The sequence below is a fragment of the Cuculus canorus genome, chromosome 4 (assembly GCF_017976375.1).
Source record: "Cuculus canorus isolate bCucCan1 chromosome 4, bCucCan1.pri, whole genome shotgun sequence".
Taxonomy (NCBI): domain Eukaryota; kingdom Metazoa; phylum Chordata; class Aves; order Cuculiformes; family Cuculidae; genus Cuculus; species Cuculus canorus.
This window is the reverse complement of record NC_071404.1, coordinates 28172731-28199849: the sequence shown is the minus strand read 5'-3', so window position 1 is coordinate 28199849 and position 27119 is coordinate 28172731. Positions and strand designations below refer to the sequence as shown.

Sequence of the window (27119 nt, the reverse complement as noted above, 5' to 3'; positions counted from 1 at the left end):
TGTAGAAGCAAGCAGAGGATCGTGACGTCTCCACTGCTAAAAAAACCCAAAAATCACAAAGGCAACATTCAACTGCTGAGAAGCAAAGGGGGAGTGATTTGCTTGCAGCCTTCATTTGGCACCACTTCAGATATGGCCAATTAAGATTTTGAAGCTTTTATTAAAATCTCACTACACTCATCTCCCTTTCAGTGAAAAACAGTAAGTGATCACAGCAGACAGCTCTTGGATATATCTGCCGTTTGTTCACCAAAAAAACCAAACCAAACCAAAACTAAAAAAGAAAGATCAAGTTTTACACAATGGATAATTTTATCACTTAGACTGCTTGTCAAAGTCCTCTAAAAGAACACAAATTACAGTGGGCAATTTTAAGCAACGCGCACCAGCAGTGAAACCACACACAAAGGAAAAAAAATGTAGGAGTGTGTGCACACACATACATTACTTTGTACAATTTCCAGGTGGTACAAAAGTTCCTACAATTTCAGCACAGAGGAACTTTTTAAAGGACCTAAAGTTTCAAGGCACTCCACAGGGCCTGCCACTTCTGAGATCCATACGAAATAATCCTTCAACTGGTTTAAGAATCCATCCTGAAAGCCTCACTGCACTGAGCCATGAGTAGCAGGGCGACTAAGCTTGTAAAAAGCTGCCTAACAGCAATTTCAGCATCCCAGAGCACCATGTTTCTTCATGGAGTTATTTTGATGCCACAGCTTACAGTCAGAGGATTTTGGAAGATCTTACTCTGAATGGTTACAGCTTTTGCATGATACACATGCAAACTCCTGAGACTAAATGATCAGTCCCTTCCAAGTACACTGGTAGGTTCTGCTCCTGTGGCAGAGGCAATAAGAGGGCAGGTCACAGTTTAGGGCTACCCCCCAAACCCCTTTTTCAAGTGATGAAAAGGGGGGAGCACTGAGCCCTGCACTCCCTCAGGCCACTGCAGTAAGTTCCAGGGCTCCTCCATGAGAGCTGAATGTACCTTAGCTGTAGGTACCTCACAGACTTGCAGAACCATAGGGCAGAATAATCTGTTCTCTGGCCAAAAGTGAAGAGAGGCCATAGATTTAAGGTACAGAAGAAACACTCGGGTGAGACAATACAAACAAAACCATTGTTTGACTTTGAGGGCAAGAAACCACTGGACTGCCCTGCTTCTTTGGAGCCCTTTACAACAGGACACCTGCTAAGAATTAGGGTAGAGTCAAACCTGCCCTGTGGCTGTGGAGCAAAGTAAGTGACTTCACTGAGTCTCAGTAAGTCTGTTCCTGTACCATTCTGCCCCTGTACCAGCTAATCTCCCCACACAACCTACTGGCTGTTTTGCATCTTCTTTGACACCTCACAGTTCACATGGCTTGCAGAGAAAGCTGAGATATTTCACTCAGGAGTCCACTCCTGGCAAGGTTCCCCCTGCACAAGCGAATGCTACAGAACATCTGAAAACCATAACTGCAAACCAATGTGCTCAACATGATCTGTTAGAATTTGAATGTCTGCCATCACTTCAAAGGTCCCCACCAATCTTATGTTTGAACTTACCAAAAATATTTTGTCATATGTTGAACTAAATTAAAAAAAAAGTATTTGCAGGAATGTCTGTCTGTGGCTCCTTCCACTGTTTTTAATTCTACAGTCTAAACAAAAAGGATATTTTCCTTCTCACTAACACTAGGGATGGAGTCAGTCCTAATTACATTCTACCTTTTAGAAACAGAGCCATTTTAAATTTTTAGTGATCTGTGGTGACCTGTGTTTGAATTAATTTAGCATGCCCTTAGTATCTGCCCTGCATAGCAGCAGCTGTCTCAGACCTCACAGCATTTGTTTACATTCTTTCAGAGATCTAAAAAGATGTGGAACATGTAATCTTGATGACTGACATGGAAAACTCATGGTTCAATTAAAAAGCAGAGCCCTTGCCCCAAACAAACACATGAATCTTAGCAATCTGAAAGCACAAAGTTATAGAAAGAAAAAGAACCAAAAAATGGGCTCAATACTAATAATTAATTAAAAGCTACAGTTTGAGGAAACTTTTCATTTCAACAGGTGCTAGTGGATACAAATAATTTCCTAAGTTCCTCCATAAACTGGCCGCATAACTTTTCAAGGAGGGAAGTAAAAAGGAGGGAATATTTTAGACAGTCTGGAATCCAGAAATAGTCACATACACCTCAGCCAGCTTTTGCACAGTGTGCAGAGCAGTGGGAAACTGGCAGAGGAAGGACAGCTCCAAGACAGATGAGCAACACAGCTCAAGTTTTGGACATGCAATGGTCTATACCTTCTTTTGAGCAGCCTTTATAAAGACTTAAGCTATTTCTTATTGAAGTCTGAAGGAATGCAAAAACACCTGAAGAAGAGTAATATCATCAGCTAGAAAATGCTATTTATAACAAAAGACCTGACTGGAGCCACCCACTGCCACTGGCAGACAAACTCTGCAGTGCAGGCATTAGGCAGAGTTTAGAGAAAAGTCAGGCAGTCAACATCTGAGTTGAGCGAGGAGGGAAGTCCAGTCAGTCATGAATTACATGAAACAGAACATGAAGACAAAGAGAAGGGATGTAGCAGAAGGATGAACTATCATGGAGAACAAAAAGGTGCACCGGGATTTGGGTTTTTGTGGAAGGTGAGAGAGACACATGGCACACGTCTCATCTGGGCCACTCCTCCAGTGGCTAAAATTGTGTTGGGCCAGCACTGAGATGGCCCATGCAATATCCCAGTGAACAAACTGCACTACAATGGTTAGAACAATTGCTATATACACATACAGGAGGAGTCTTGCAACAAGACACTCAGTAACACTACATCCCAGCCCTTCTGCTTACTTCATACCTCATCAAGTGGTGAATCCCAGGGAACGCTAGGATTTTAGGAGAGCAGTGCAAAGGAGCAAGCTGGCTTACCTGAACTGGATCCTGCAAATCTGTATTCATGCAATGTCCATAACACTCTGAGGCATTATGCAATGTTGCATACAGAAACGAGAAATATACAAAGTCTACTGTGTAAAAAATATATAAAAACAACCCAGCCACTTCAATCTTGAACATAATAAATTATTTAAAGGTTTTATAAATAGAAAAGCTTTTAAGGAAATGTGTACATCATCTAACTTGGCTGAAGAAAACAAAACCACAACTCAGCATAAATCAGCAGTTATTACTCTTGGATTTTAAACAGTTAGTATTCCAACTTTGTGAAATACATTAAAGCATCTTATCAACACAAAACAGAATTCAAACCTTCTTTGTTAGAGAAACAGCACTGCTGTCCTCTTTGGAAGCACACATAGAGACTTCGGCACGTGAGTTACTACTGCCACATGTGTCTGAAGTAGTTTCCTTTGATGGATTCAGACATATAGTCATTTCAGAGTTCAAATCATTTGTATTCCGAGACTGATCCTGAACGTCTGGTAGGAGGACAGTGTCCTCTACTAACCCATCTGTTGAACAGGCCTGAAAAGGTGTTTTAGATGTTGGCAAAACACTGGCAATGCTTTCTTCCTCTGATACAGCACCTACAGCTGAGCTGGAAGACCCAAAAGTAGCCTGGAACTCCACTCTACAGTTTACAATACAGTCATCTTTCCATCTTTTAATTGCTATCCTCTGCTCCTCAGGGGTCAGTCTGTCAAGTTGCTTGGCTCTCAACACTGGAGACGGAAACAATGTTCCTTGGAGAACTCTCAGCAAATATCTATAAAAATAAAACAGTTTCAAATAAGCTGTATAGAAGCAGACTCAAAACTGTTTCCAGGAAACTAAAGGAAACTAAATACCGAAAAAGTAACCCTGAGGCTGCAGCAGTCTTTAAAACAGTTTTTGAAATTGCTGTTTGATGAATAAAAACCATCAGCCAAGCAACTGCACCAGATCATGTTCTAAAGCTCATGCAGCCTATACTGCAGCACTTGATGCAGAAAGTGTGCTCAGACTGTGCCTAACAATATAAAATTATGTCAGGTGAGGAGGAAACGGCAGTAAACTCTCCCCAGCACTTCTCTCAGTATGTCTATGCAATTCAGTTTCAAGTCCCACTCTTTCTGAAATGATGTGAGGGAAAGAGACATAACACAGAAGAACGAATGAATTAGCACTGGAGGTATTTAGCTAATAGGCTGCAGACTCGAGTTCATGTTCAGCCAGTGAAAGGAAGATGGCTGTGGGTACTAAATACACATAAACCAAGAGTTTGATGAAGTCTCTTTCACTGGTTTTCACCTGCTTTGGTTTTGTCTGTCAGCTCACTCAGGTCTCTCCCTGCTCATTGTGCTGGCTTCTGGGACCTCCACCCAATAGTCCTGCCTTTCCAGGATGAATGAGTTATCCGAGTTGGAGTTATGACTTCTTCAGTAAGGCAAAACACTTAAACACATATTAGGCATGATAAAAACACAACTGAGAATTCCTTGTGAATCTATCTAGTCAGCGTGCTTCCATCCCATAAAGAAGCCTGTACATGCACACTTCATTCTAAATATTATAACATCTATTCATCATGTAAATTTCAAACAGAAAATGGTTTTGCAAATAAACACAGATGAAGCACAGTACTTCTATGTATAGTACATGTTAAACTTTGGTCGCTAATTTAATTGATTTGTATGTAAATTATAAACTCTGTGGTAACAAAAATTTCTGTTTTTCTCCTCCAAAGACAATATTTAATATAAAATATATAATTTAATATAATATAAACCACAAAAGAATTTTTTCAGTTACGGACTGAAAGTTCTCTTTACTTTGAGAACATGTCACTAAAAAGCTATCTTCACATGGCTTGGTCTGGTAGAGTTATTAAACTTTCTTTACATTGGGGGTATAAGGGCAGAAGTGCTCTAGCCAGAGATATTTATACCATGGCTGACTCAAAGAAAACCAATTCTGTTAACACCAGCAATCTGCAATTATGAAACAGAAACGTACCTGGGTAGCAGAGCAACACAAGTAGTCAGGAAGCAAACTAAGTAAAATACGGGATCTATCATGTGCTTTTCCATGATCCAGTAGGGATTTGATGGTGGGTTGTGGGTTTTCCAGGTTGCCCCAAAAGCCAGAGTGAAGAGCAAGTAAAAAAGGATGCTGCCAACTATAACTACTGCATGTATCCAAGTCTGCAATTCAGAAAAGAAAAGAAATCAGATTTAAGCTGTAAACACAAAGATCCACAGGACCTGTACGTGAGTACTCATGCACACACTCTTCCTCCAAGGACAAATGCTTAATGTGACAGAAGATAGATCTGTTCAGATAATATTCCTATTTCATACAAAACATGCCAGTAAGAACAAAGCCTTCCTCCTATGGTTCACATGTAATCCAGCCATTTGATTTTTTTTTTATTTTACTAAATGCGTAGCTTTTGATTCCTTTGTAAAAGATGGTTTTTGTGCCATTTGCCTTAGATGGCCACCTCATCCACTGGCAGCAGAGAAAGCCTTCTCAAGCACATGGAGGCAAGATCTTCACATGACACCACCCTATAAATCCTGCTTGTGACATTAATTAACTGTTCTATATTGGAGTTTTCTGTAACTTTATACCTAAACAGCTATAATAGTTACTATTGAAATGACACAGTCATTGATCTGACAGCTTACTGCCATTTAAAAATGCCAAATAAACTCAACTTAAATAACATTTTCCTATTCAGAGTGGATACACTCATGTTATCAATATATTCTCAGTAAACATGTTTTTATAACCACTCCCATGCTCCCACATGAGCAATGAAAAGACTAAATCACAACTTGAAATTTCATCCACTATGAAACAATCTTAAAAAATATTTTCAAAAAAAAACCAGAGAAAAAGCCAAAACCCACTAATCTATGTCCTTCTACTGTAAATACTATTGTATATTCTTTAAAATTATGCAAAATAGCCAAGTATTACTGTTGCAAGGGCTGTAAATTTATCGAAGCTAAGACAGATGCTTTAGCTTGTGCTGACTTTATTAAAAACCGGAATATCATTTCTGTAGCATACCATTTATCTAGTTCTGACACATATAAAATATACCTAAATTGTTTATCCTTGATACAGACTAGATAATCAGTTCCAAGCACTCAAAATTAACAGTCCATATTGTTGTCTTTGAGATGCAAGCTTTGGGAACTAATGAAGGCTGAGTAGATCATCAGTTGGTTTTACCATCTGCAAAACTAAACTGACATCCCCAGAATCACCATACCCAAATGAAGTAGGAGTCTTTCACTATTTACAAATAATTCTGAGGCCAAATTTTGTTAATTTTAGTCACTCAAGTAATTCTAGTGGCTCCAGTGACAGATGCATTAGCAGAGCTCATGAACAAAACATTTAGGTTTTGGGCCTTTTATACTTATTCTGGTTTGTATATCAAGGTCTTTCTTCTGTTTATCTGTAATGAAAGCTGTATGCACATACGCTGTTGGGAACATGCTCTTTGGAAACAAAGTACTCACCACAGACTTGCACTCAATGAGAAGGTGAAACAGTATTATGAAGAGCGCTGCTGTGTTTATAGGGTTTCCAAAAGAAAGAATATCTATGTCTGAGCCACAGTAAGTCTGCAAAGGAAGACAGCGGTCAGCACAATATATTCCTTAAGTATACTTCTAATAAACAAAGTGGCCCAAATTGTTTCAATACCATACATATTTGCATGCACACAGTTCAGCTCAGTTCCAATAATGAGAAAGTAAAATCAGACACTTTACTGTATTCTCTAATTTTCCCCAGTTTTTAGTATGTCAAAATGTACAAATGTGTTTCATACCCACAACTTACAAAGTAAGGCACAAAAAAGCAAATGAGACTTTGGTAAAAGGCATCCAGCAAGGTTATCCAGAAAGTTGAAGGCAAGTAAGCCTGCAAAAAAAAAAAAAAAGATAATGGCATTGAAAAAAAATCGAACAAATTCCTGCATCCTTATTTAGCATTAATTTGGATTTGGAGAAAGATTACCTGCAAAAGTAATTCCAGTTAGTTTCCCAATAAAGAAGCATCTTTTGTGTTGTGGTAATAAGAATGAAGACTTCACTCCACACATGTAGCTAACTTAGTATTTAAATCAGCAGCCAGATCTGGGAACTCTGACCTTACAGCTATTTCTGCCAGAAGAGCCTCAGCTAACTGAGTACTAAGGAAGGGAGAGGACTAGGGTCGGTGTATTACCCTAGCATCTTACCGTCACTAAATGCCAAGTCCCAGTTTCTTCTGTCTTGACCCCCTTCTTTTTGATACATGTGCATCTGCCTCTTAGTTTGTGCTGGTACCAAAACAGTACTTGATTTTGCAAAAATATTGTAAAACAAGCAACATAAAATATATAAGGGTATGTAAAAAGAAATGTAGAAGTCCACAAAAACCCAAACCAAATGGTCTCCTCACTGCATATCCTTCCTTCTCTTCTACACAAGATATAGACTGCTGCCAGGTTATATAGACAAGACTGAACAAACTAGCATGCAACACGTTGTAACTCTTTTTTAAAATAGTATTTGTTAGACTAAACTAGACTAGAATTCAACAGAACAGACTAGAAAAGAACAGAATATTTTAGTTGGAAGAGACCTACTGTGACCATCTAGTCCAACTGTCTGGCCATTTCAGGGCTGACCAAAAGTTAAAGCACGTTAGTAAAGACATTGTCCAGCTGTTCCTTAAGCACTGAGGGGCTTGGGGCATCAACAATCTCTCAAGGAAACCTGCTGCAATGTTTGACCACTCTCTCTGTAAAGAAATGCTTCCTAATATCAAATCGATTATTGAAAGGCTATGACCATAAAGAAAGTGGTGAGTTTTAGGTGAATCATATGCTCAATGTTTCCTCCCTCTGGGTTTCTAGTATCTATTCTGACTCAGGCTTATTATGTCACTGCCTTCAACTCTCATAATAAACAAATTTTTTTTTTAAAATTAGAAACAAATAATAAAGATAAAATTACGCTAGAATTTATGCTAGGCAAAGCAGAAACCAGGAAATTTACACTGATTTACATAACTTTTATTTAGAAATTAATCCCTACTCCCTGAGTTTTTCTGTGCTTAATGTTTGGACAGAATTTACTTACAGAGCAGATATGGCATATTGTGTTTTCAGATGGGACAAAAGTGCCACCAGCAAGTCCCAGAATATACTCATTCTGACTAAATGACAAAACTTTCTGGAGGCATTATTTGAAAGGCATTTGCTCTGGTTCTTATCCATTCCACATGAATTTTGCGCACTTGAACCCCTTATATGACAGTGAAAAACACAGTATCTAGAGCCCTTATTTTTAAAAGTAAGCCCAGATGCTCAAAAGAAACCAATTTTGATGAAGCACATTGACAGCTGAGGCAGTGGATGAAGCATGCTGGTAGCAATGTTTACCTAGTATATAGCTACACTCTAAGTCCTTAATTTCTCTTATCATCCAAATGTCTGATAAGGTTGGGTGTATGGCTGAAAAAAGCATAAACTTATGAATCAAAAAAACAGCTTTTATTTGTGCACATAAATTTGTACACGGCCTAGATGTTTTTCTAATAGAGAAAGCGGTTTGCTGATAGGAAGCATTACGGAAAGAAAGACAGAAATAGCTCAATGCTAACCATTTCAATTTGCTTCACACCAAGCATTCTCTAACCTACCATAGATTTGTTGCCCGTCATGTACAGTTGTGGGAGCTGCATGAGTACCTCTGCAGACACATCTTTGTCCAGCACGCCATAAATGATGGGTGGCACTGATGTAAAAAGGAGATTGAAAAGAATCAAGATCCAGTGGTCAGTCATTGATGTGCCGGAAAACCCACAGAAGAACTGGTACCAGAACAGAAGGTTCACGTAGGCCTGAAAAGTCAAAGATGACATGATAAAATATTACCCATAGACCTGTTTTAAAAGCCAGGAACAATACAGGCAGACCTTAGGTTTGGTTACCATAATCTCTGGCAAATCAAGTATAAGCCGTGCAAAGTTCCTGCCAATCCCACACTTTGACTAGCACACAGCTTTACATTTCAAAACTGAACATGACTTGTTTAAATAGTCACGCTGCCACCATGTTAATAATGCCCATTACCCACTGTTTATTAAATTGCACAATGGCTTTGAGCAAGAATTCAATCCAAGGAATAAATTTGCTCTCCGCAGACATAAATGGGAAACTGAATTGCTTTTTGTGTCTTTTTTAACCCATTCACAATAGAAAATAAAAAAGACTATAAAACCCCCTTAAATTCTTCCCTGCTTTCAGATACGCAAACTGTAATTTCCTTGGAGTGGGATAGGTACATACCACATTCTTGTAGAAGAAGTAAAGTACCATGTTGGTAAGTCTGGTATAACACCAGTGACCATGGACAAGCAGCAGCTTCCTGAGGTGTCTAAACTGAGAGATTGCAAAGTCACTTGCCATCACGGCCTGCAACACACATGGAAGAAAGGATATGTTATATCCAAACCGTTAAAGTAAACTTCAGATACTGCCAAGTGAGCAAATTACTAACTGTTAGAAATTATTATTTTTTCTATGCATAGTGCTTACGGTCTTACCTTCACTCAGATCTGAGCCTCTTGATACAATATTTTACATTAATACACACAGCTCAGCTCAAGACAACCTGGCAGAAACATTGCTGTCTTTATTATTGCCACATAACTTCATAGAAATCACCACTGTTAAGGCTGCTTATTTCCTAGCAGGACATGAGTAATAAGGAATTCAGTGACAGGGAGCAAGCTCTGCTGTTTGGAGTTTGAACCCCTGCAGCTTCTGAGTGCTCCTGGGAGATTATAGAATGAATCACAGAATCATAGAATGGTTTTGGTTGGAAGGGGCCTTAAATATCATCTGGTTTCAAATGCCCTAGACTAGTTCCTACTAGACCAGGCCATGCAAGGCTCCATCCAGCCTGGCTTTGAATGCTTTCAGGGAGGGGGCATCCACAGCTTCCCCGGGTAACTTGTTTCAGTGCCTCACCACCCTCATCATGCAGAACTTTTTCCTAATGTCTAGTCTAAATATTCTCCCCTCCAATTTATGGCCATTCTCCCTTGTCCTATCACTACATGCCTTTACAAAAAGTCCCTCCCCAGCTTTCTTGTAGGCCCCCTTCAGGTACTGCAAGGCAGTTATATGATCTCCCTGAAGCCTTCTCTTCTCCAGGATGAACAGCCCCAACTCTCTCAGCCTCTCTCAGATCGCCAGAGCCTGGATGTGATCTCAGGCTGCAACCTCTTGCCGATACACAGTAATGGACTGTGGAGCCACTCAGCCTCCAGGGTAAGCTCGGAACTGATTTAAAATGGAATCCTATGTCATTTTCATCTGTCTTTGCATACACTACCTGCATGCCTTCTTGGCCCGATATTCCCACACCAGCGTCAGCCACCTGGATCATACTGACATCATTGGCACCATCACCTACAAGGAAAAGAAAAGAGTAAAAATCAAAACTAGCCTCTCTTATTTGAAACGCAACCTGAAGGCAGCTGGCTATCACATCGCCATGGAGGTGGCAAGAAAAGACAAGTGTACAAGAACACCAGAGCGTTCAGAGAAAAACATTTTTATGGCCAACAGTGCAGCCAATTGAAAACCCTAAAGAAAGCAGGATTAGTAAGCGGAAGGCCTGACCGAAAGGAAATGAATATGAACTGTTCATTTTGTCAGAATGTAATTGTTATGCTGAACAGAAAATGTGTATTTTAAATCACAGCCAGTCATCTCCCCTCTCACTCCCTATTTCGGGCAGTTGTGATGGAGAACAAGGAAAACCTCCTTACTTGCTCCTTCGGACGGTACATAACACTGTGCATGACTGCTGCTGTTCTTGTAGCTTCAGACTACCATGAGTAAGTTCAGAAGACCAACATCATCTTATGTTAGAGACAACTATAACTCAAAGAGACAAACTATAACTTGCAAGTTAAATTTTGTGATAGACAATACCAAAAACATAGGTGAGAAAAAAATGGTTTCTACTTCCTTTCAGAGAAAAGAAAACAACCACAGGACTCACCTACAGCTAACGTCATTGCCTTCAGCTTATTTCGCACCAGTTGTACCAGGACGCTCTTTTGCAGTGGTGTGGCTCGGCAACAGACTACAGCCCGACATTTTTCTGTGAGTTCCAAGAATATATTCTGTAGGCTATCATGAAGAACATACTCTAAAGTCCTTCCATCAATAACCAGGCCTGCACTGAACCCTGGAGCTTGGGTGGAAGGACTTGCAGAGACAAGCTCACGTTTGTGACTGAATTTTTTTTTTGAAGAAGTATTTTTCTGGAAGCTTTCTAGAATTTTCCTCATCCCCAAGGCACAGGCATCCTAATTAAAGACAAGAAACACAACTTATTAAATAGTGTTCATGTTCTAGCTCCCTTTTCAATTTATAAAACACATATGGAGAAAAGGTCAAAAGCTGCCCTCATTTAAGTGTTTCGTTTGAATCCAGAAAGGCTGACATGAGGCTGAATAACCCTTTAAAATAACAAAGGATCAGTCTGTTGTTAATAAAAGGACCTCTGATTCAACTTTGCTTAAGTAGATTGGCTTGGGTATAGTACCAGGAGAACTGGAAAAAAATGAAATAAATCAGAAAACGTTCACAGACTAGCAAAAAACCCAACCATTAAGGATTCTGTAACATACACACAGCTTTGATAGAAGACTTGTTCTCTGCATTTCTTTTGTCTGGCAAGCAAAGCCAAAAGTGCATTTCAAATCACATTATAGGGTGAGCTGCAATGAATCACTGAAGAATTGGCCTTGTGGAATTTTTCACTTTGTCAGAATCAATACAAGATGCCTAACTGAATCTTGATATCAATATATGGAATGTGCATGCTCTATAGAAGAAAATACATATTTTTAAATCTTCCCGTTATTTTACTTTGAAATGTAACAGTATAAAATCCTGTTTGTTCTATATCAAAGCCCAATTAGAGAGAAGACGAGCACTTCTGCAAAAGGAGCTCAATTCTCACTACTAAGTAAGACGCTTGTTGCCCAGCAGGAAAAAAGGAAGAAAAAAGCATTAGTGAAAAATCAAGATTTCCTCGAACACAACTGGATTAAAAATCCTTTTTTTTCCACTATATCTTCCCCACATTTACCACTTGCCATACGATCTCTTATGGCATGTACAAACTGAATTTCTAAAGTAACATATAAGCATAGAAAAAAAGAAAATTAAAAAGTCTTAGAAAAACCTTCTAGCCCTTTAGAGAAGTCTCAGATTTCATGTCTCTGCTCCGAGGAGAGACATTTCATTCCATGGCATTAACCACTTACAGTTAATCATTTCTCTCATAAGAAATCAAAAATTCATAAAAATCAAGATTTGAAAACAGCTGGTTGAAGGCATCCACAAGAGGACACAATGATCAAGTACGATTAAACTCGCAACCCAAGCCAGCAGCTTTTTTAACCACTCTTTATTATAAGACTCAGTTACCGGGTGCTGGAGAGAAGGTGGCATTTTCACTGATAAAACTGTTGGCAGATTAGTTTTCTTGAATACTGTCCAATGGACCTAAATGAGACAATTCTTTGTACATTTATGCAAGACAAGCAGGGCTGAGGGAATATATTACCTGAAGCAACACAAAAGTTAAAAGAATTTGCAAGACAATAATTCTTATATTGCTAACATGCCATAACTCACAGCTGTTTGAAATCTCTAATAGCACGTGAAGTATGTCAACTGTCTAACCTACCACAAGAAGAAATATAGTAGTCCATTCAATTCAGATAATTAACCTTAATTTAGGGAATGTATATAAACAGATGTTACATACATAGAAAGGATTTCATATTTTGCCTGTAAGGAAGCAAACCATCAGATTTCCAGTATTTTCATCTTCCAAGAAATCATGCTGTCTTTGGTAGGTTGGGAAAGTGGAGAATACTTTTTTCTGTATTGCCCTGTGATATAGCCTGACTGAATTTTTAAGTAGAGAAAAAAAGGAAAAGAAAAGTGTAGTCTTCCACTCACCCTACTCTGTGATTTGAGAGTGAAGATCCGGTCATCTGGTTCCAGCAGTTTACAAGCATAGGCAATGTTGACAGCTGTCTCTCTCTTGTCACCTGTCAGCATCCATATTTTTATTCCTGCTTTCCGTAACGCCTGTATTGTGTCTGGAACACCCTCCTGCAAGCGATCTTCAATGCCAGTGGCACCTTAATTTATACAAGCAGAAGGATTAGTGCTGCTATATTTCCAAAACCAAAATGCTGCAAGAGTGACAAGACAAGATGATCCTCTGTGTGTATTCAGATCCCAAACCAGACATCCTATGGACATGCTTGGGAATTCCTCCCTTCCACATCTTTCTGTCCTAGAGCCCACCACATGCGAGACTGTTGACACATTTACAGCCTCAGGGATCTCTACCTCTTCACAAGACCCTTTTAAGCCAACTTTTCTCATTCTCATGGTGGTTTCATCCTACAGGGGTTGTTGGACACAGACTCCCAGGCTTCTCATGCAAATACACTCCATTATTCCTACTCCCTCCTACCTCAGACTACCCCAAATCACAGTAGGCCTCCACAGTAACTAGACTTCCCTTTGCTGACTCTAGTACAAAAAGGCACCTGTAGACCACATCATTCCTTAAAACTACAGCAGCTAGCAGCACAGTTCTTTAGTATCAAGTTTTATGGCACGTGCTCTGAGCAGATGTGGCACAAAACGTGGGAAGTAATACCTTTCCACACAATAGGATCTGTTTCTCCTCAGCTTCTAGCATGAGCTGCTTTTACCACCACAGTCAGATCTTTGCACCTTTTTTTTTTAAATGTTATTTGCTGGGCAGTCCTTTAGAGCTATTATCTCAGACTGCCTGCTGTTTACACCAAACACTTTTCTTTTTGTTTTGACCTCCTAATTTCTGCTCACCTAAATGACCATCAGAGGAATGGTTCCTGAGGAAGCATACCTATCTTCTTATCTCTATGTTGTTATAGGAGGACACAGCACAATCATACCTCCTATGCCACAAACACAACAGTGATGGAAAACATGGCCAGAAGTGGGACTCCTGTGAATGTTTGCCCAGGCAAGCCTCTGATTTATTATCATGTCACATGCTTACATGATGACAGTTAAAGAAACTCTAGTGAGCACAAAAAAGAAACCCAATTAAAAAAAAAAAAATCAGTAAAACATTACCCTTTACAAACAACAGAAGAGCACCAGCTGTCTTCAGTGTGTTTTACAACTAGTTACAAACATACCAGTAAGAATTATGAAAATTCAGGAGTGACGATAAATTCTAGGTCTGTAGAAAGCTGCATGTTACACAAACTCAGGTTAGCACAGCTCATTGCAGGCAAATTTCAGTTATGAACATCACAAGCCATTTCCTGGGAGTAAGAGCATTTTCTACCTACCGAGCAAAGTCAGCTCACTCTCAAGCCTGATGGCAGATTCAAGCAGCAGCTCCTCCCTATGGTCAATACTGGTTTCCGCTAAAAAATGATTATTTAACCACTCTGCATATTCTGCATCACTCATCACCTACAGAGGGAGAGAAAACACACAACATGTATCTATATCGTGCTTTCAAAGACACTTCAGAAGTGTCCTCAAGTTCCTTCTGCTGGACACATACTGAAACTAGAAATGAAGCCCCTGGCAGTGTATTACTTATGTGCTGCAACACGTCAATGGATTTAGTACAACGTTCACAGTGCTAGATTACTTTGCCAGGGTTCACAAGCCAGCTTACTCACTGGCACCCTGTCGGTTCCTGGAGCTGCCTGACAGATATCCATATAGATGGAAGGGAGGCAGGCCAATGAGCTCCCTACTGATCTTTAATTGCAGCACTGACACAGTCACAGAATCACGGCACAGTTACGTACAGCTTGATGCCTGCACAGCTACACCTCCTGTACTTTCACTGTACATAATGCTTTGTAAAGAGGTTTCTTGCCTGTATCAGTTGCTGTGGAATTTTACTTCTGAGCAGTTTTGAATTTGAAATGGAATCTCAAAACATCATTTAAATTTTGCATCCAGAGCTCATAACAGAGCAACCTGTTTGTGAAACCAAATAAAAGTAGTCTGACTTAATTTGTTTTCTGTGTCTGGAATTCCAACCAGGTTAAATTTCACACAAGGAAACCTGCGAAGGACTCTTGAAGTAAAATCAGGCTATTTGACAACCCATTTTACAATTAGGCTACTAAGATGTTTGGCAATTTAACAGAACTCGGAAACTGATCTGAGTCAACTTACAAATTCCTCCTGAAAGAACATAAAGATAAACAAAATCATAGAATTATATAATGGTTTGGGTTGGAAGGGATCTTAAAGATCACCTAGTTCCAACCCCCCTGTCATGGGCAGGGACACCTCCCACTAGATCAGGCTGCTCAAGGCCTCATCCAACCTGGCCTTGAACACCTCCAGGGATAGGGCATCCACAGCTTCCCTGGGCAACCTGTGCCAGTGCCTCACCACCCTCACCGTGAAGAATTTCTTCCTAATGTCTAGTCTAAATATTTCTCTCTCCAATATAAAGCCATTCCTCCTCGTCCCATCACATGCCCTTGCAAAAAGTCCCTCCCCAGCTTTTTTGTAGGCCCCCTTCAGGTACTGGAAGGCCCCTCTAAGGTCTCCCCGGAGCCTTCTCTTCTCCAGGCTGAACTACTCCAACTCTTTCAGCCAGTCTTCATAGCAGAGGTACTCCAGCCCTCAGGTCCTCTTTGTGGTCTGTACTGAAATCACCGATTGCCCCAACCCACGTGTAGGACCTTGCGCTTGGCCTCGAAGCATCTGTTCAGAAGTGGTGATGTCTGCTCCATTGGTATACCACTCAGGTCAGTCACAGACTGAAAACATTCTTAAAAATACGTATTAAAAGGAATACCTTCTTAGCAATACACAGAGTACGCAGTCCTCTTCTGGCATAGTTATCCAAATGCTTCTGAGTTCTCTCTTTAATCTTCTTTTGTTCCATTTCTGAATTATTAGTAGCTACTATCGTATAAAAAGCAAAGAAAGCAAATTAAACATGCATTCTTAGTTCGTCACAATTTTCTGCTAAATTTAACGTAAATACCTTTTGAAAATACCAAAATTAGAATAGGTTTTATTTTAACTATGAACATATTGTCATATTTGCACAATGTACTGTGGCTGCATCTACACTGGAGCACGCGGGGTGCCAGCCGCACAAGCAGTGAGGGGGAACCCAGCTGGTTTTGATACATCTTTTGATGCCACTAACTAATAATTTTTTTTTTAACTGGGCCACAGACAACCAAGCAGCTTTACTGTCACTGGTCCAGTGGGAGGGAGCTAAAAGGGCAGATGCAGAAAATAACTATTTTAAAAATAACTATTAAGGGGTAGACTATTCGGACAGGCATGCAAATCACCTAACTTTGGACGTGTAAAAGTTAGGTTCCAAGTCTACTCTGAGAATCAAATAAGGAGAAGCACCTCCAGACATGAAATTAGACACCCAGTAAGACAACAGATTTTGCAGGTACTGTTTCTGCCCCATTTTGTCTAGACTTTAGATGGCTATTGTTGGCCAGACATGGCTCATACAAACCAAACTCTCTTCTGCAGAAAGCAAGTCTTTAAAAATAATTCCTTCATATTATTTTCTGAACCATTAAAAAAAAACTTGGAACATCTTCTGAACTTATTTAGGTATTTTTTTCTAACATACACAGACAATATTTTCTCCTTGCTGCCTTCAGCTAAAAATCAATGACTGTATGGATAAATCAGTGAGTGCTTAAACAACACAGTGCATCCCTCCTGTGGCAGGTTCCAAAAAACGTTTACCCTTGAACAACAGGGCCCAGCAGAAGGCACCACACAACTTTACAGTATTAGTAACAACTTGAAATACAGAAATAGTAGTCAAGGGAAAAAAAAACTCAAAAAGCACTGATAGGCGACTTCTGCTGCCAATACCTCTCCCCAACAGCTCAGAAACACCAACATAAGTAAAGGCTAGAAAGTTATCTCATTCTAATGAACAGGTCTCAATGTGTAGCAAAGCCAACTTTTCAAGCAGATGACCTTACTTTACAACTGGAAATTCTTCAGTTGGCTCCAAAGGGTCTGCTTAAGACAACACTACATCCTTTGAATAACATCTGCTTCTCTCTTCTCAGTTCACGCCAGCACATAGCACAGCCATATCTAGTTGGCAAGCAATACTACCCTTCTGGGTTCCTGAGAAGGAACTATTCACAGTTAATAGCTCTGCTTGGTTACTTATCTCTTCTCATGAATCAGGCCATCTGTTCAACTATACTGAAGAACGACAAAGGTGAGCAAAGAATCAGAAGTTCTATAGATACCTTCAGATGCAGTTCTCAACAAATCCATTATGACTGAGTCTGCACCTTTTGTGTACACCACCACTTTGTTGGAGACTGGATGCCGAACCACCACTGACATTCTTTTTCGCACTGAATCAAAAGGCAGGATATGCAAAAGCTGAAATGTTAAAGATCCCAGGCCTGCAAAGTTCACAGTTACTTGATCTGGAGTCCTAGACTGTAAAATACATTTATAAGCCTTAGCAGCATGAACCAAAGCAGCTTCATCTGGACTTTCAGCTTCATAACATAGTTTAGGTAACTGAGACCATTCAACAGATGACACAGCAGTGTTGTATTCACAGCCAGCAGCTACATTCACCATATCTAGTTCTTGAGGCACTTGGGAATTTTCTGGGCTGTCAGTATTGGGAGGCTCAGCAGCCCTTTGAGCAGCTCCATCCAAAGCAGGTGAAACCAGTTTACTTCTGAAAACAGACAGTTTGCTCACAAAACTATTGGGGCTTTCAGATGATGAATCTTTTACACTTGGAAGTGGGGAGGAACTTAGTCTCCTGATGGACAACCTCTGGAACATCTGCCTGATTTCTTCAAGTGATTTAATAGGCACCCCACCCAGTGAAGAGAGTCGCATCTGCAAGAGAACAGTTAGAGAAAGCATTTTTGTTAAATCCTTCATATTTCATTATATTAAAGAAGGATAACTTCAAACTATGTATGTTTCTTAATTAATGTAGTATTTTTAAATTTACTGAGTATGATTGCTTGTATTAAAAATATAACCATACAAGTACATTAGACAGCTTCTGTAAGAGTTTCGTTATTCAAACCAAAAGAATTGTAAAAATACTTCAGAAAACTGTATGCATTCCAAGTTTGCTTCATGACTCCATGTAATACTTCTCTTTTGAACTGTTTCAGTAATGAAACAGTTAGTATGAGATTGAAACTATTAAAAGTTGTGGCAAATGGAACTAAACACTTCTTGTTTTGAATCAGTAAGATACCTGTGAAGAATAATCCTACTCCATACCCCTCACCATAACTAGCTAAAAGTACTGTTAAAAACACAGTACCTTACCAATACTTCTTTAATGTCCAAATTTAAAACAAAAGACAATTCCCCTCTCATCAATGTTACAAAATACTTGGCTTACTGTTACTCAGAACAGTTAGGCAGTTAATAGCTCATAAACAAGGAACAAGGCATGCAAGGCTGACATTCATTGCTCATTACTGGTCAATAGTTAAGGACGAGTTCTACTTTGCCACTGAAAAGCATAAAGTAAGGACAGACTCTAGCTACAGTTCTACTGCAACTGCAGGCAAGTTGTAGTGTGTCTCCACTGAGCATTATGGAAAGAGAGACAAGGCAACACTGAAACCTTCTATTGCCTTGAGAGCTTTCATGTCATTTCATGTCATTTCTCAAAGCTTGAGAGCTTTCATGTCACCCTTTCTACAAATACATTAACAGGAAAAGGAGGACGAGGGAGAATATCCAGTCTCTATTGGATGCAGAAGGAATAACAGTGACAGGGGATAAGGACAAGGCTGAGGTACTTAATGCCTTCTTCGCCTCAGTCTTTAATAGCAAAGAAAGTTGTTCCTTCTGTTTACAAATCCAAGAGTTAGAGGGGCAGAATGAGGCTCCCGTGATCCAAGAGAAGGCAGTTAGAGACTTGCTTGCCCAGCTAGACTCCCACAAGTCTATGGGGCCAGATGGGATCCACCCAAGAGTATTGAAGGAGCTGGTGGATGTCCTTTCCAAACCCCTATCCATCATCTTCCAGAGGTCCTGGCTGACTGGGGAAGTTCCACTAGACTGGAGGCTGGCTGATGTTGTGCCCATATACAAGAAGGGTTGCAGAGAGGATCCAGGGAACTACAGGCCTGTCAGTCTCACCTCAGTACCAGGGAAAGTCATGGAACAGGTAATCTTGAGTGCTATCATGAAGCACATGCAAGAGAACCGGGTGATCAGGCCCAGTCAACATGGGTTTACAAAAGGCAGATCTTGCCAAACTAACCTGATCACCTTCTATGACAAAATCACTCGATTACTGGATGGGGGAATGGCTGTGGATGTAGTCTTCTTGGACTTCAGTAAAGCCTTTGACACAGTTTCTCACAGCATTCTGCTTCAGAAACTGTCTGCCTCTGGCCTGGACAGGCACACACTCTCCTGTGTTGAAAACTGGTTGGATGGCCGGGCCCAGAGAGTGGTGGTCAATGGAGTTAACTCCAGCTGGAGGCCAGTCACAAGTGGAGTTCCTCAGGGCTCAGTACTGGGTCCAGGTCTGTTCAATGTCTTTATCAATGACCTGGATGAAGGCATTGAGTGCACCCTCAGCAAGTTTGCAGATGACACTAAGCTGGGAGGAAGTGTGGATCTGCTGGAGGGTAGGGAGGCTCTGCAAAGGGATCTGAACAGGCTGGACCGCTGGGCCGAGACCAATGGCATGAGGTTTAACAAGGCCAAATGCCGGGTCCTGCACTTGGGGCACAACAAACCTATGCAGCGCTACAGACTGGGGGAAGAATGGCTGGAGAGCTGCACGGAAGAGAAGGACCTGGGGGTACTGGTTGACAGCCGACTGAACATGAGCCAGCAGTGTGCCCAGGTGGCCAAGAAGGCCAACGGCATCTTGGCTTGTATCAGAAATGGGGTCACCAGCAGGTCCAGGGAGGTTATTCTCCCTCTGTACTCGGCGCTGGTGAGACCGCACCTCGAATACTGTGTTCAGTTCTGGACCCCTCACCACAAGAAGGATGTTGAGGCTCTGGAGCGTGTCCAGAGAAGAGCAACGAAGCTGGTGAAGGGGCTGGAGAACAAGTCTTACGAGGAGCGGCTGAGAGAGCTGGGGTTGTTTAGCCTGGAGAAGAGGAGGCTGAGGGGAGACCTTATTACTCTCTACAACTACCTGAAAGGAGGTTGTGGAGAGGAGGGAGCTGGCCTCTTCTCCCAAGTGACAGAGGACAGGACAAGAGGGAATGGCCTCAAGCTCCGTCAGGGGAGGTTCAGGTTGGATATCAGAAAAAAATTCTTCACAGTAAGAGTCATTGGGTACTGGAACAGGCTGCCCAGGGAGGTGGTTGAGTCGCCTTCCCTGGAGGTGTTTAAGGAACAAGTGGATGAAGTGCTGAGGGACATGGTTTAGGGAGTGTTAGGAATGGTTGGACTCGATGATCCAATGGGTCCTTTCCAACCTTGTGATTCTGTGATTCCCTGACCCAAACTCAGAAACCTCATGCCACGTTGTCCCTCCCAACCTACCTACTAGTGAGTTGGAGATCTCCCCTGCTAGTGAGTTATCCAGAAATAATATTCTCAAAAAAAGAGAATCTCGCCTGTATATTTTTCTATACCACTTTTAAGGAATGGCCGATTAGTAACTATGAACACAGCTACTCCATTCACATGGACCTATACACTGCCTACTATGCTTTATTGAAATGCCTGGAAGCATACTTAAATACCAGGCTTATTTATACTTTATACTACACAAGATGCCTTTTGGAAATGTCTCCAGCCATGGTTGTAGATTTACTGCCTAGATGGACATCTAGTTCTGTACATATCACAAACATTTTTTTCAAAAAAGAAAGCAAACAAATAGAAATCACCAGAGGATAGGGGGAAAGGAAATCAAAGCTGAACTGGGAAATTATCCTGCAACACAGTCAAAATGGGCAAAAGATGAAGTTATGAAAATCCAACCATAAAAAAGAAGATTTGAAAAAGATCGTAGTGTCTTTAGAAAACTGTTAGCCTACAAGTTCTGAAAACGAAAAGTGGTCTGAGGAAGACTTAAACACACTCCAGATCATTAAATGAGGACAATCTAGCAAATGCACTATACTTTTAAGGTTAGACCACTTTATGTCATACTGCAAAACATTTTTCCTTCAGATTAATACACAAATGAAACGTGGCCTTCCATATTTCTGCTGATACTTCATTTGACAAGACAGGGAACAGGTAAAAGCATTCTCAGTTTCAGTATTCTGTGACTCTTCTCAGATTACTCTTATCTTTCAGGCAACAAAAACCTTATTTGTAAAGGTAATCTGGGTATAAATGTACTCTTAAAGGAAGCTATGCATGTATCTGGAAAAAAATAAGAAAAATATAGAAGAAACTACAAGTGCAATTTAATCTCAAAAATGTGTCTTGTAAAAGCTATGAACAGTCTCTACATAAAACCAAAATATTGAAGCCAAGTTATCCTCATCACAAAAATGCCACCAGCATTCTATTACACATTAACTCATTGACCTCTGTGGGTTTGCAGTAATCCCCTTCTTTGTTACAGGACAAATCAAAAGGGGAGAAAAGTATCATTTTTTTAAGGTCAGCTCACTGTTTTTTTTTCATTTCATAATCAAACAAAAGGAGCTCAATTATTTATGAATATGGCTAAATGGGCAAAAATAAGGCCTTCTTACCTTCTGATGTGGCTGACTGGGGCCTGAAACTACAACAGTATTACAGACTGACAGGGCAAGAAAGAATTCAGTGATGTACATTGTCTCCAAAGCTAACTCACTGCTATCTTCTGATTGTTGATAGAAATGAGAAGAAATTTGACTGAACTTCTCCAGCAGTTCTGTGTCTGGTACAACATCTGTTTCCTGTTGATGAAATGAAGAAAGCCATCCATTAGGATATGAGCCTAATTTTAGTCTCTGGAGGTCAAATCAGTTACAGATCAATGAAGTGTAGAAGCTCAGACATTTTTTTTTCTGTCGGATGCTGAGCTGGTTATACTAGGAAACAGAGGAACACTCTGGTGTCTTCACTGCCTTGTGCTAGCCCATTGAAAATAGCAAACTTCCTGCCCAAACAGGTAAACAGTAGAGCCTTACTTCACACACACTTCAACAGAGATTAACTGTGCTTCAAGTACAGAAGCAGAGTTTTAGCTCTTGCACTCTGCAATAAATAATTGTCATCTAGCTATTTCCTATTAAAAATAAAAGGAAATGCTAGGAACCTCTTAAAACAAAAAAACAAACTGTTACCAAGATGAAGCTCATCATTTTTGCTGGAGCAATCATGGACTCACAGAAGCAAGAACCAAAGCATACACACTTGTGACTCACTGAACGTCTGCAATGTCAGCTGCAAATAGGATGCAGCTCAAGCAACCATGGGAGCTTTTGGATTTGACAGAAGAAATAAAGGATTTCTTAAATGACAAACACTTCAATCAAATAGGTGTGATAAGATATTCCTTTATGAGTTACTTCAGAAATTTAGCATCAAACACAACAGCTTTTACTTACAATTGGGCTGCTGAATGCAACGTGTCCTGAGTGGGGAACATCACCTGCTCCATCTTCCCTTCCTAACGCAGGGTAACTATCAGACAACTGATTCAAAGACTTTCTGTTCAAAGGTTCATTCACAGTTCTGCAGTTGTGTCTCTGCCACTCTGACATATGGATCGAAGAACCATCCTGACAGTCAGCTGAATCCTCATCTTTTAAATCCATCTCTTGATAGGATTCCAACCTCTTTGCTACGGAAAACGAAAAAACAAATATTGTTCCATGGGCAGAAAAAAAAAACTTGTCTAAAACACTGCCTGAAGGTTCAGGAAACAAAATTTTAAAGTAAGGAATATAGTATACATTTCAGAAAAATCCACCATTTCTGAAAAATAAAACCCATACAAGCCATAACACTGACTTCCTGTTCAGGACACTGTACTTCCAAGAGCAACAATCCACTGTATGAATCAAGAAGTGGGAGCATAAATGATCACAGTTCTAGACAACATGAGCTGCATGGAAACAGTAAAATAAGCTAGAGTTACACAGCTTCCAGAAGAGAATGTTCATGTGAGCCAAATAGAAGTCTTCAAGTACATGAAGAGCAACCGCACAGAGAAAGGACATAGCCTGTCTTATGTGCACACTGTGGGTGAGAGGAGGCACAGTGGTCCTATATTGTGGCAAAATAGACTCACTCAGCCTAGGTATCAGCAAAACTTTGTCAGAGAAGATGAGACGTACTAGAACAGAATGCCTGAGAAAGCATTGTGTTGGTTATCACTGGAGGTCCCGAAGAAACGAAAAAATATTCATAAGGAATGATACCAACAACTCTGCTTTAGGCCAGGGAAATGGGACCAGATCACGTCCAAATATGTTTTCTACTCTAATTATCAGCATATTATTAGCATATTATTATTATGTATCAGGATTGTATGGCAGTGTTTTGACAAGTACGGCTCCTAGCTGGAACTCATTTCAAAAGGTGTTTCTTATAATTTCTTTTTTGGACAACAGCTGACATGCACTCATACACATTTTCTGAGTATTTAACCGAAAAGCAGGTTTCAATAATAAAATTCTGTATTGACATGCCTAATATCTTTGCACTAAAGATACACTGTCTGGTACTGCAACTCTTACTATGTGTAGCAGAAGCCTTGCAAACAGCAGATCCATGCAACTGAACAAATGTAAAACAGGACTAAAACAAGGATCTCCAACATTTTTCAAACTCATTTTCAGGGCTTACATAATTTCTAGATTTGTTAGGAAGAAGCACATGCTTACCCTTCAGGTAAAAAACAGGGCATAGCAGGAAATAATCAACAGAATTAATATTTTTGGATGATAACTCTAAATGAGTTCTAGCAGATGTATGTGGTAGACATGCTTTCCCTGGCAGAGTACGGTTCCAACCAGCCACAGCTACATCATTCACACTACTCTTTGGTTTCTCTCTCCTGGAATACCTTCCCTTTCTTCAGGAAATGCTCTGAAAAATATATTCTACTCTTTATTCAAGTTTTTCATTCAGCAAGTTTAAAACTTAAAAATATTTCTTCCCTGCTGTCATTTCTTCTGCTGTTGTCATCCTTTCCAGTATAATTTTGCAAAATCAAAGAAGCACCTGGACATCTGCACTATAAAATTTTCAAAATATGTGCTGAAATTACTGTAAAAATGTTTTGCAGCCATCTGCTCCTGCAACACAATGTCGGGCTAAACCAATTCATGACCAGCAGGGTGTGCCTTCTGCTCACAGTTGTGAGCACTTCTATGCACAGCAAAACCAGAAAAGGGATTTAATACACAGCTGTGCTTCACGTGTCCACCTGTCAGCATCGCACTTTTGATCTCATAAGGAATACTTGAATTGCCCACAAGCAAAACAGCAAATATCTGCAGCCTACTACTACTACTGTATGGTAGTTACATACAGTGACAGTAATAAAAACTTTGGGGTTTTATCTAATTAATAAAATAGGTAATGGAATGAAAGACTTCATGTCACTCTGCTCAATTTTTGCTTGTGTCTGGAGTTGTATATTCTCCTGGCTCCCAGAGAGCTTCAAGTAGGCTTTCAAGAAATGTATACTGAAAGATGCTACAGATGTTAGACCATAAGACAGCAACTATCCAATAACACTGCTTGTTGACTTTCTAGCTAACAATAAGCAGGTATGTACGATACAGGAAGAATACAAGTCATTACTTTTGATGGAGGTACTTATTTTTGTATCGTTAACACACACATCTGCTTGACTGGCATTTTAACATTACTGCTAAAGCTCTGACTTCAGTATGTATTTTATTTGGGTTACTGTACCATCGAGGGCAACAGTACGTCAAATTGAAGCCTTAAGATATACTATATAAACATGGTACATTGCTATGGCAGTCAACAGGATGTCTGAATCCTAAAATAGTAGGTAAGCATTGGCACTGCACTCAGAAGAAAAAAAAGAGAGGAGAGACTAGAGTCCAATGTTCTGGACTTTGAATATTGCAAGGAGAGAAGCAAAACACAGTAGGCACGATTACTTCAGAGTGAGTAAAGAGTATTTTCTTTCTGGTATCAAATATGTTTGAATTTAAGTAGCAGCAAAGCAGTACCTTACACACAGCCTTCAAGTCTCTCAACATGCTATATGTGACAGGATCCAAATAATGGGGAAAGATGCATGGCTATTAGTAGGATCAGTCTGAATTCATATCTTCCATTAGTGTGTATTGCCACACAAACCTCATCAAGCCCACCGGACCCCTATCAAAACTCTCAGCTTGTCTTGGAAAAGAAAAATGATCCACTGTGAAAACAGGTTTAGTATCTTACCATTTTCCTCATGGCAATACTCCTGTCCTGCAATGCTGCATCTTCGAAAAACCATCTTATTTTCAGTGAGAGTTCCAGTCTTGTCAGAGAAGATATACTGAATCTGGCCAAGGTCTTCAGCAATATTTAGTGCTCGACACTGTATTGTTGAATCTGTTTTCTCATGGTAGAAGTCAATGTCATTCTGTATTAAATAAATTTGTCCCAATTTGACAATTTCAATTGAAACATAGAGAGAAATTGGGATCAACACCTACCAAAATAAAATATGTGGATTAAATAAAATCAAACTCTTTGGACAGTTACAAACATGAAGTAGCTCTACTGAAGCTAAAGAGTTACTTCAAGGATATAAATGAGATCAGAATATGACCCATGCTCAAAGCAGACCAAAGTTACCTGTAATAAAATGATCATCGTCCAGAACATATTGAACCCTGCCAATGCTGGAGGAATTGATTTCCCATCTGGCTCAAGGATGTTAAAAAATGGTATTTCTGAATACCTACTTAACCAAATTCCATGGCCTTGAAAACAAGAACAAGATAAAGTGAGTCAGTTTTATGTAAACTGTATCACAGTTCAGGGTCATGGTGTTCAATGCTATTCTCTGCAGTTCTCTCTAAGCTTCTAAAGTACTATTTTTTCTCCAGTTTTTCACAACAGGAACCTCATTAAAAGTAAGTATCAATGCACACGTGAATAAGTACTTAACATGCATTTCTATCAACAGCAAATCTATACAGCATATCTCAAAACTGAAGGAATAGTAACTACGCCTAATAAACACTTTCTTTTTTTCCCCAGAAAAAAACTCTAGCAATTAATTGTATTATCCTTGCTTCTCCATGCTATAGTTTAACTGTGAACACCATGGCATCCTTATTAAGTGTAGTCTGAAGAAGTTTTTTTAAATGTTTTGAATATATATTTGATTTGTCATAAAACTTAGTCTGTTTATATTTACTCTAGCTCAATATTTAATCAATCCCTAAAATATGTCACATGCATCTAACCTTACAAGAAAAATCTACAAGAAAGTCGGAATTTCACAGAGTAGTTCGTGAGAACAGAGAATTGGAGAAACAGTTTCCAGACCTAAGAACTCTCACTAAGAACATATTTCTTGACCATACTCCAGATTTAACACGACAACATAAAATAAAACCTGACAGCATCCTCAGCTGCTAGGGAATCACAGATGGATAAAGGCAGTTTCTGAGATGGGTTGTTAAAATTATTCATCCCCAAAACAAAGCACTAAGCATTGTAGGCTAGGAGAGGAAAATAGCCGGAGCATGTGGATTCTCACTTACCTATTGCACCAGTTAAACACATTAAAATTAGAAGCAGAACACACCAAAGAATATCAGTGTTTACTCTTCTCTCCAATTTACTGCGCTTGTAATGAGGGCCACTGTTATTCAGCATGGCTTTGGTTTCATGACCTGTAACCACAGCACAGGTTGACATTCTCTAACGACAGGTAGCAGAACCACAAGGGCTTTGTATTTCTAAAGCTCTGGGTAATCAGACATTTCTGTTAATTAAAATCTGAACAGTGATCGTAACTATGAGCAAACTTAACTGTTCCAATATATGAAATCTGTCTGAAAGAAAACTGAACAAGCAAGGTAAAATCTGTCACACACATATTGACTTTTATACTATCAATAACATTCCTTCCT

General features: G+C 39.9%; 1 protein-coding gene across 7 annotated transcripts in view; it reads right to left on the bottom strand.

The window, feature by feature from the left end:
* Window positions 1-3056: 3056 nt before the first annotated feature.
* Window positions 3057-27119, bottom strand: part of ATP10D (ATPase phospholipid transporting 10D (putative)) — a 44043-nt gene continuing 19980 nt past the window's right edge. For all 7 annotated transcript variants that reach the window (XM_054064698.1, XM_054064702.1, XM_054064695.1 and 4 more), the window contains 17 exons: window positions 26748-26879; window positions 25831-25958; window positions 25432-25684; window positions 22605-22840; window positions 21765-21950; window positions 17334-17949; window positions 15881-15990; window positions 14397-14523; window positions 12997-13181; window positions 11018-11327; window positions 10343-10419; window positions 9292-9417; window positions 8643-8843; window positions 6795-6875; window positions 6470-6574; window positions 4950-5137; window positions 3057-3720 (listed from right to left, as the gene is read on the bottom strand). In XM_054064698.1, the coding sequence (XP_053920673.1) occupies window positions 3258-3720; window positions 4950-5137; window positions 6470-6574; window positions 6795-6875; window positions 8643-8843; window positions 9292-9417; window positions 10343-10419; window positions 11018-11327; window positions 12997-13181; window positions 14397-14523; window positions 15881-15990; window positions 17334-17949; window positions 21765-21950; window positions 22605-22840; window positions 25432-25684; window positions 25831-25958; window positions 26748-26879 (3524 nt within the window). In that variant the 3' untranslated portion in view covers window positions 3057-3257. The remainder of the gene's footprint in view (window positions 3721-4949; window positions 5138-6469; window positions 6575-6794; window positions 6876-8642; window positions 8844-9291; window positions 9418-10342; window positions 10420-11017; window positions 11328-12996; window positions 13182-14396; window positions 14524-15880; window positions 15991-17333; window positions 17950-21764; window positions 21951-22604; window positions 22841-25431; window positions 25685-25830; window positions 25959-26747; window positions 26880-27119) is intronic.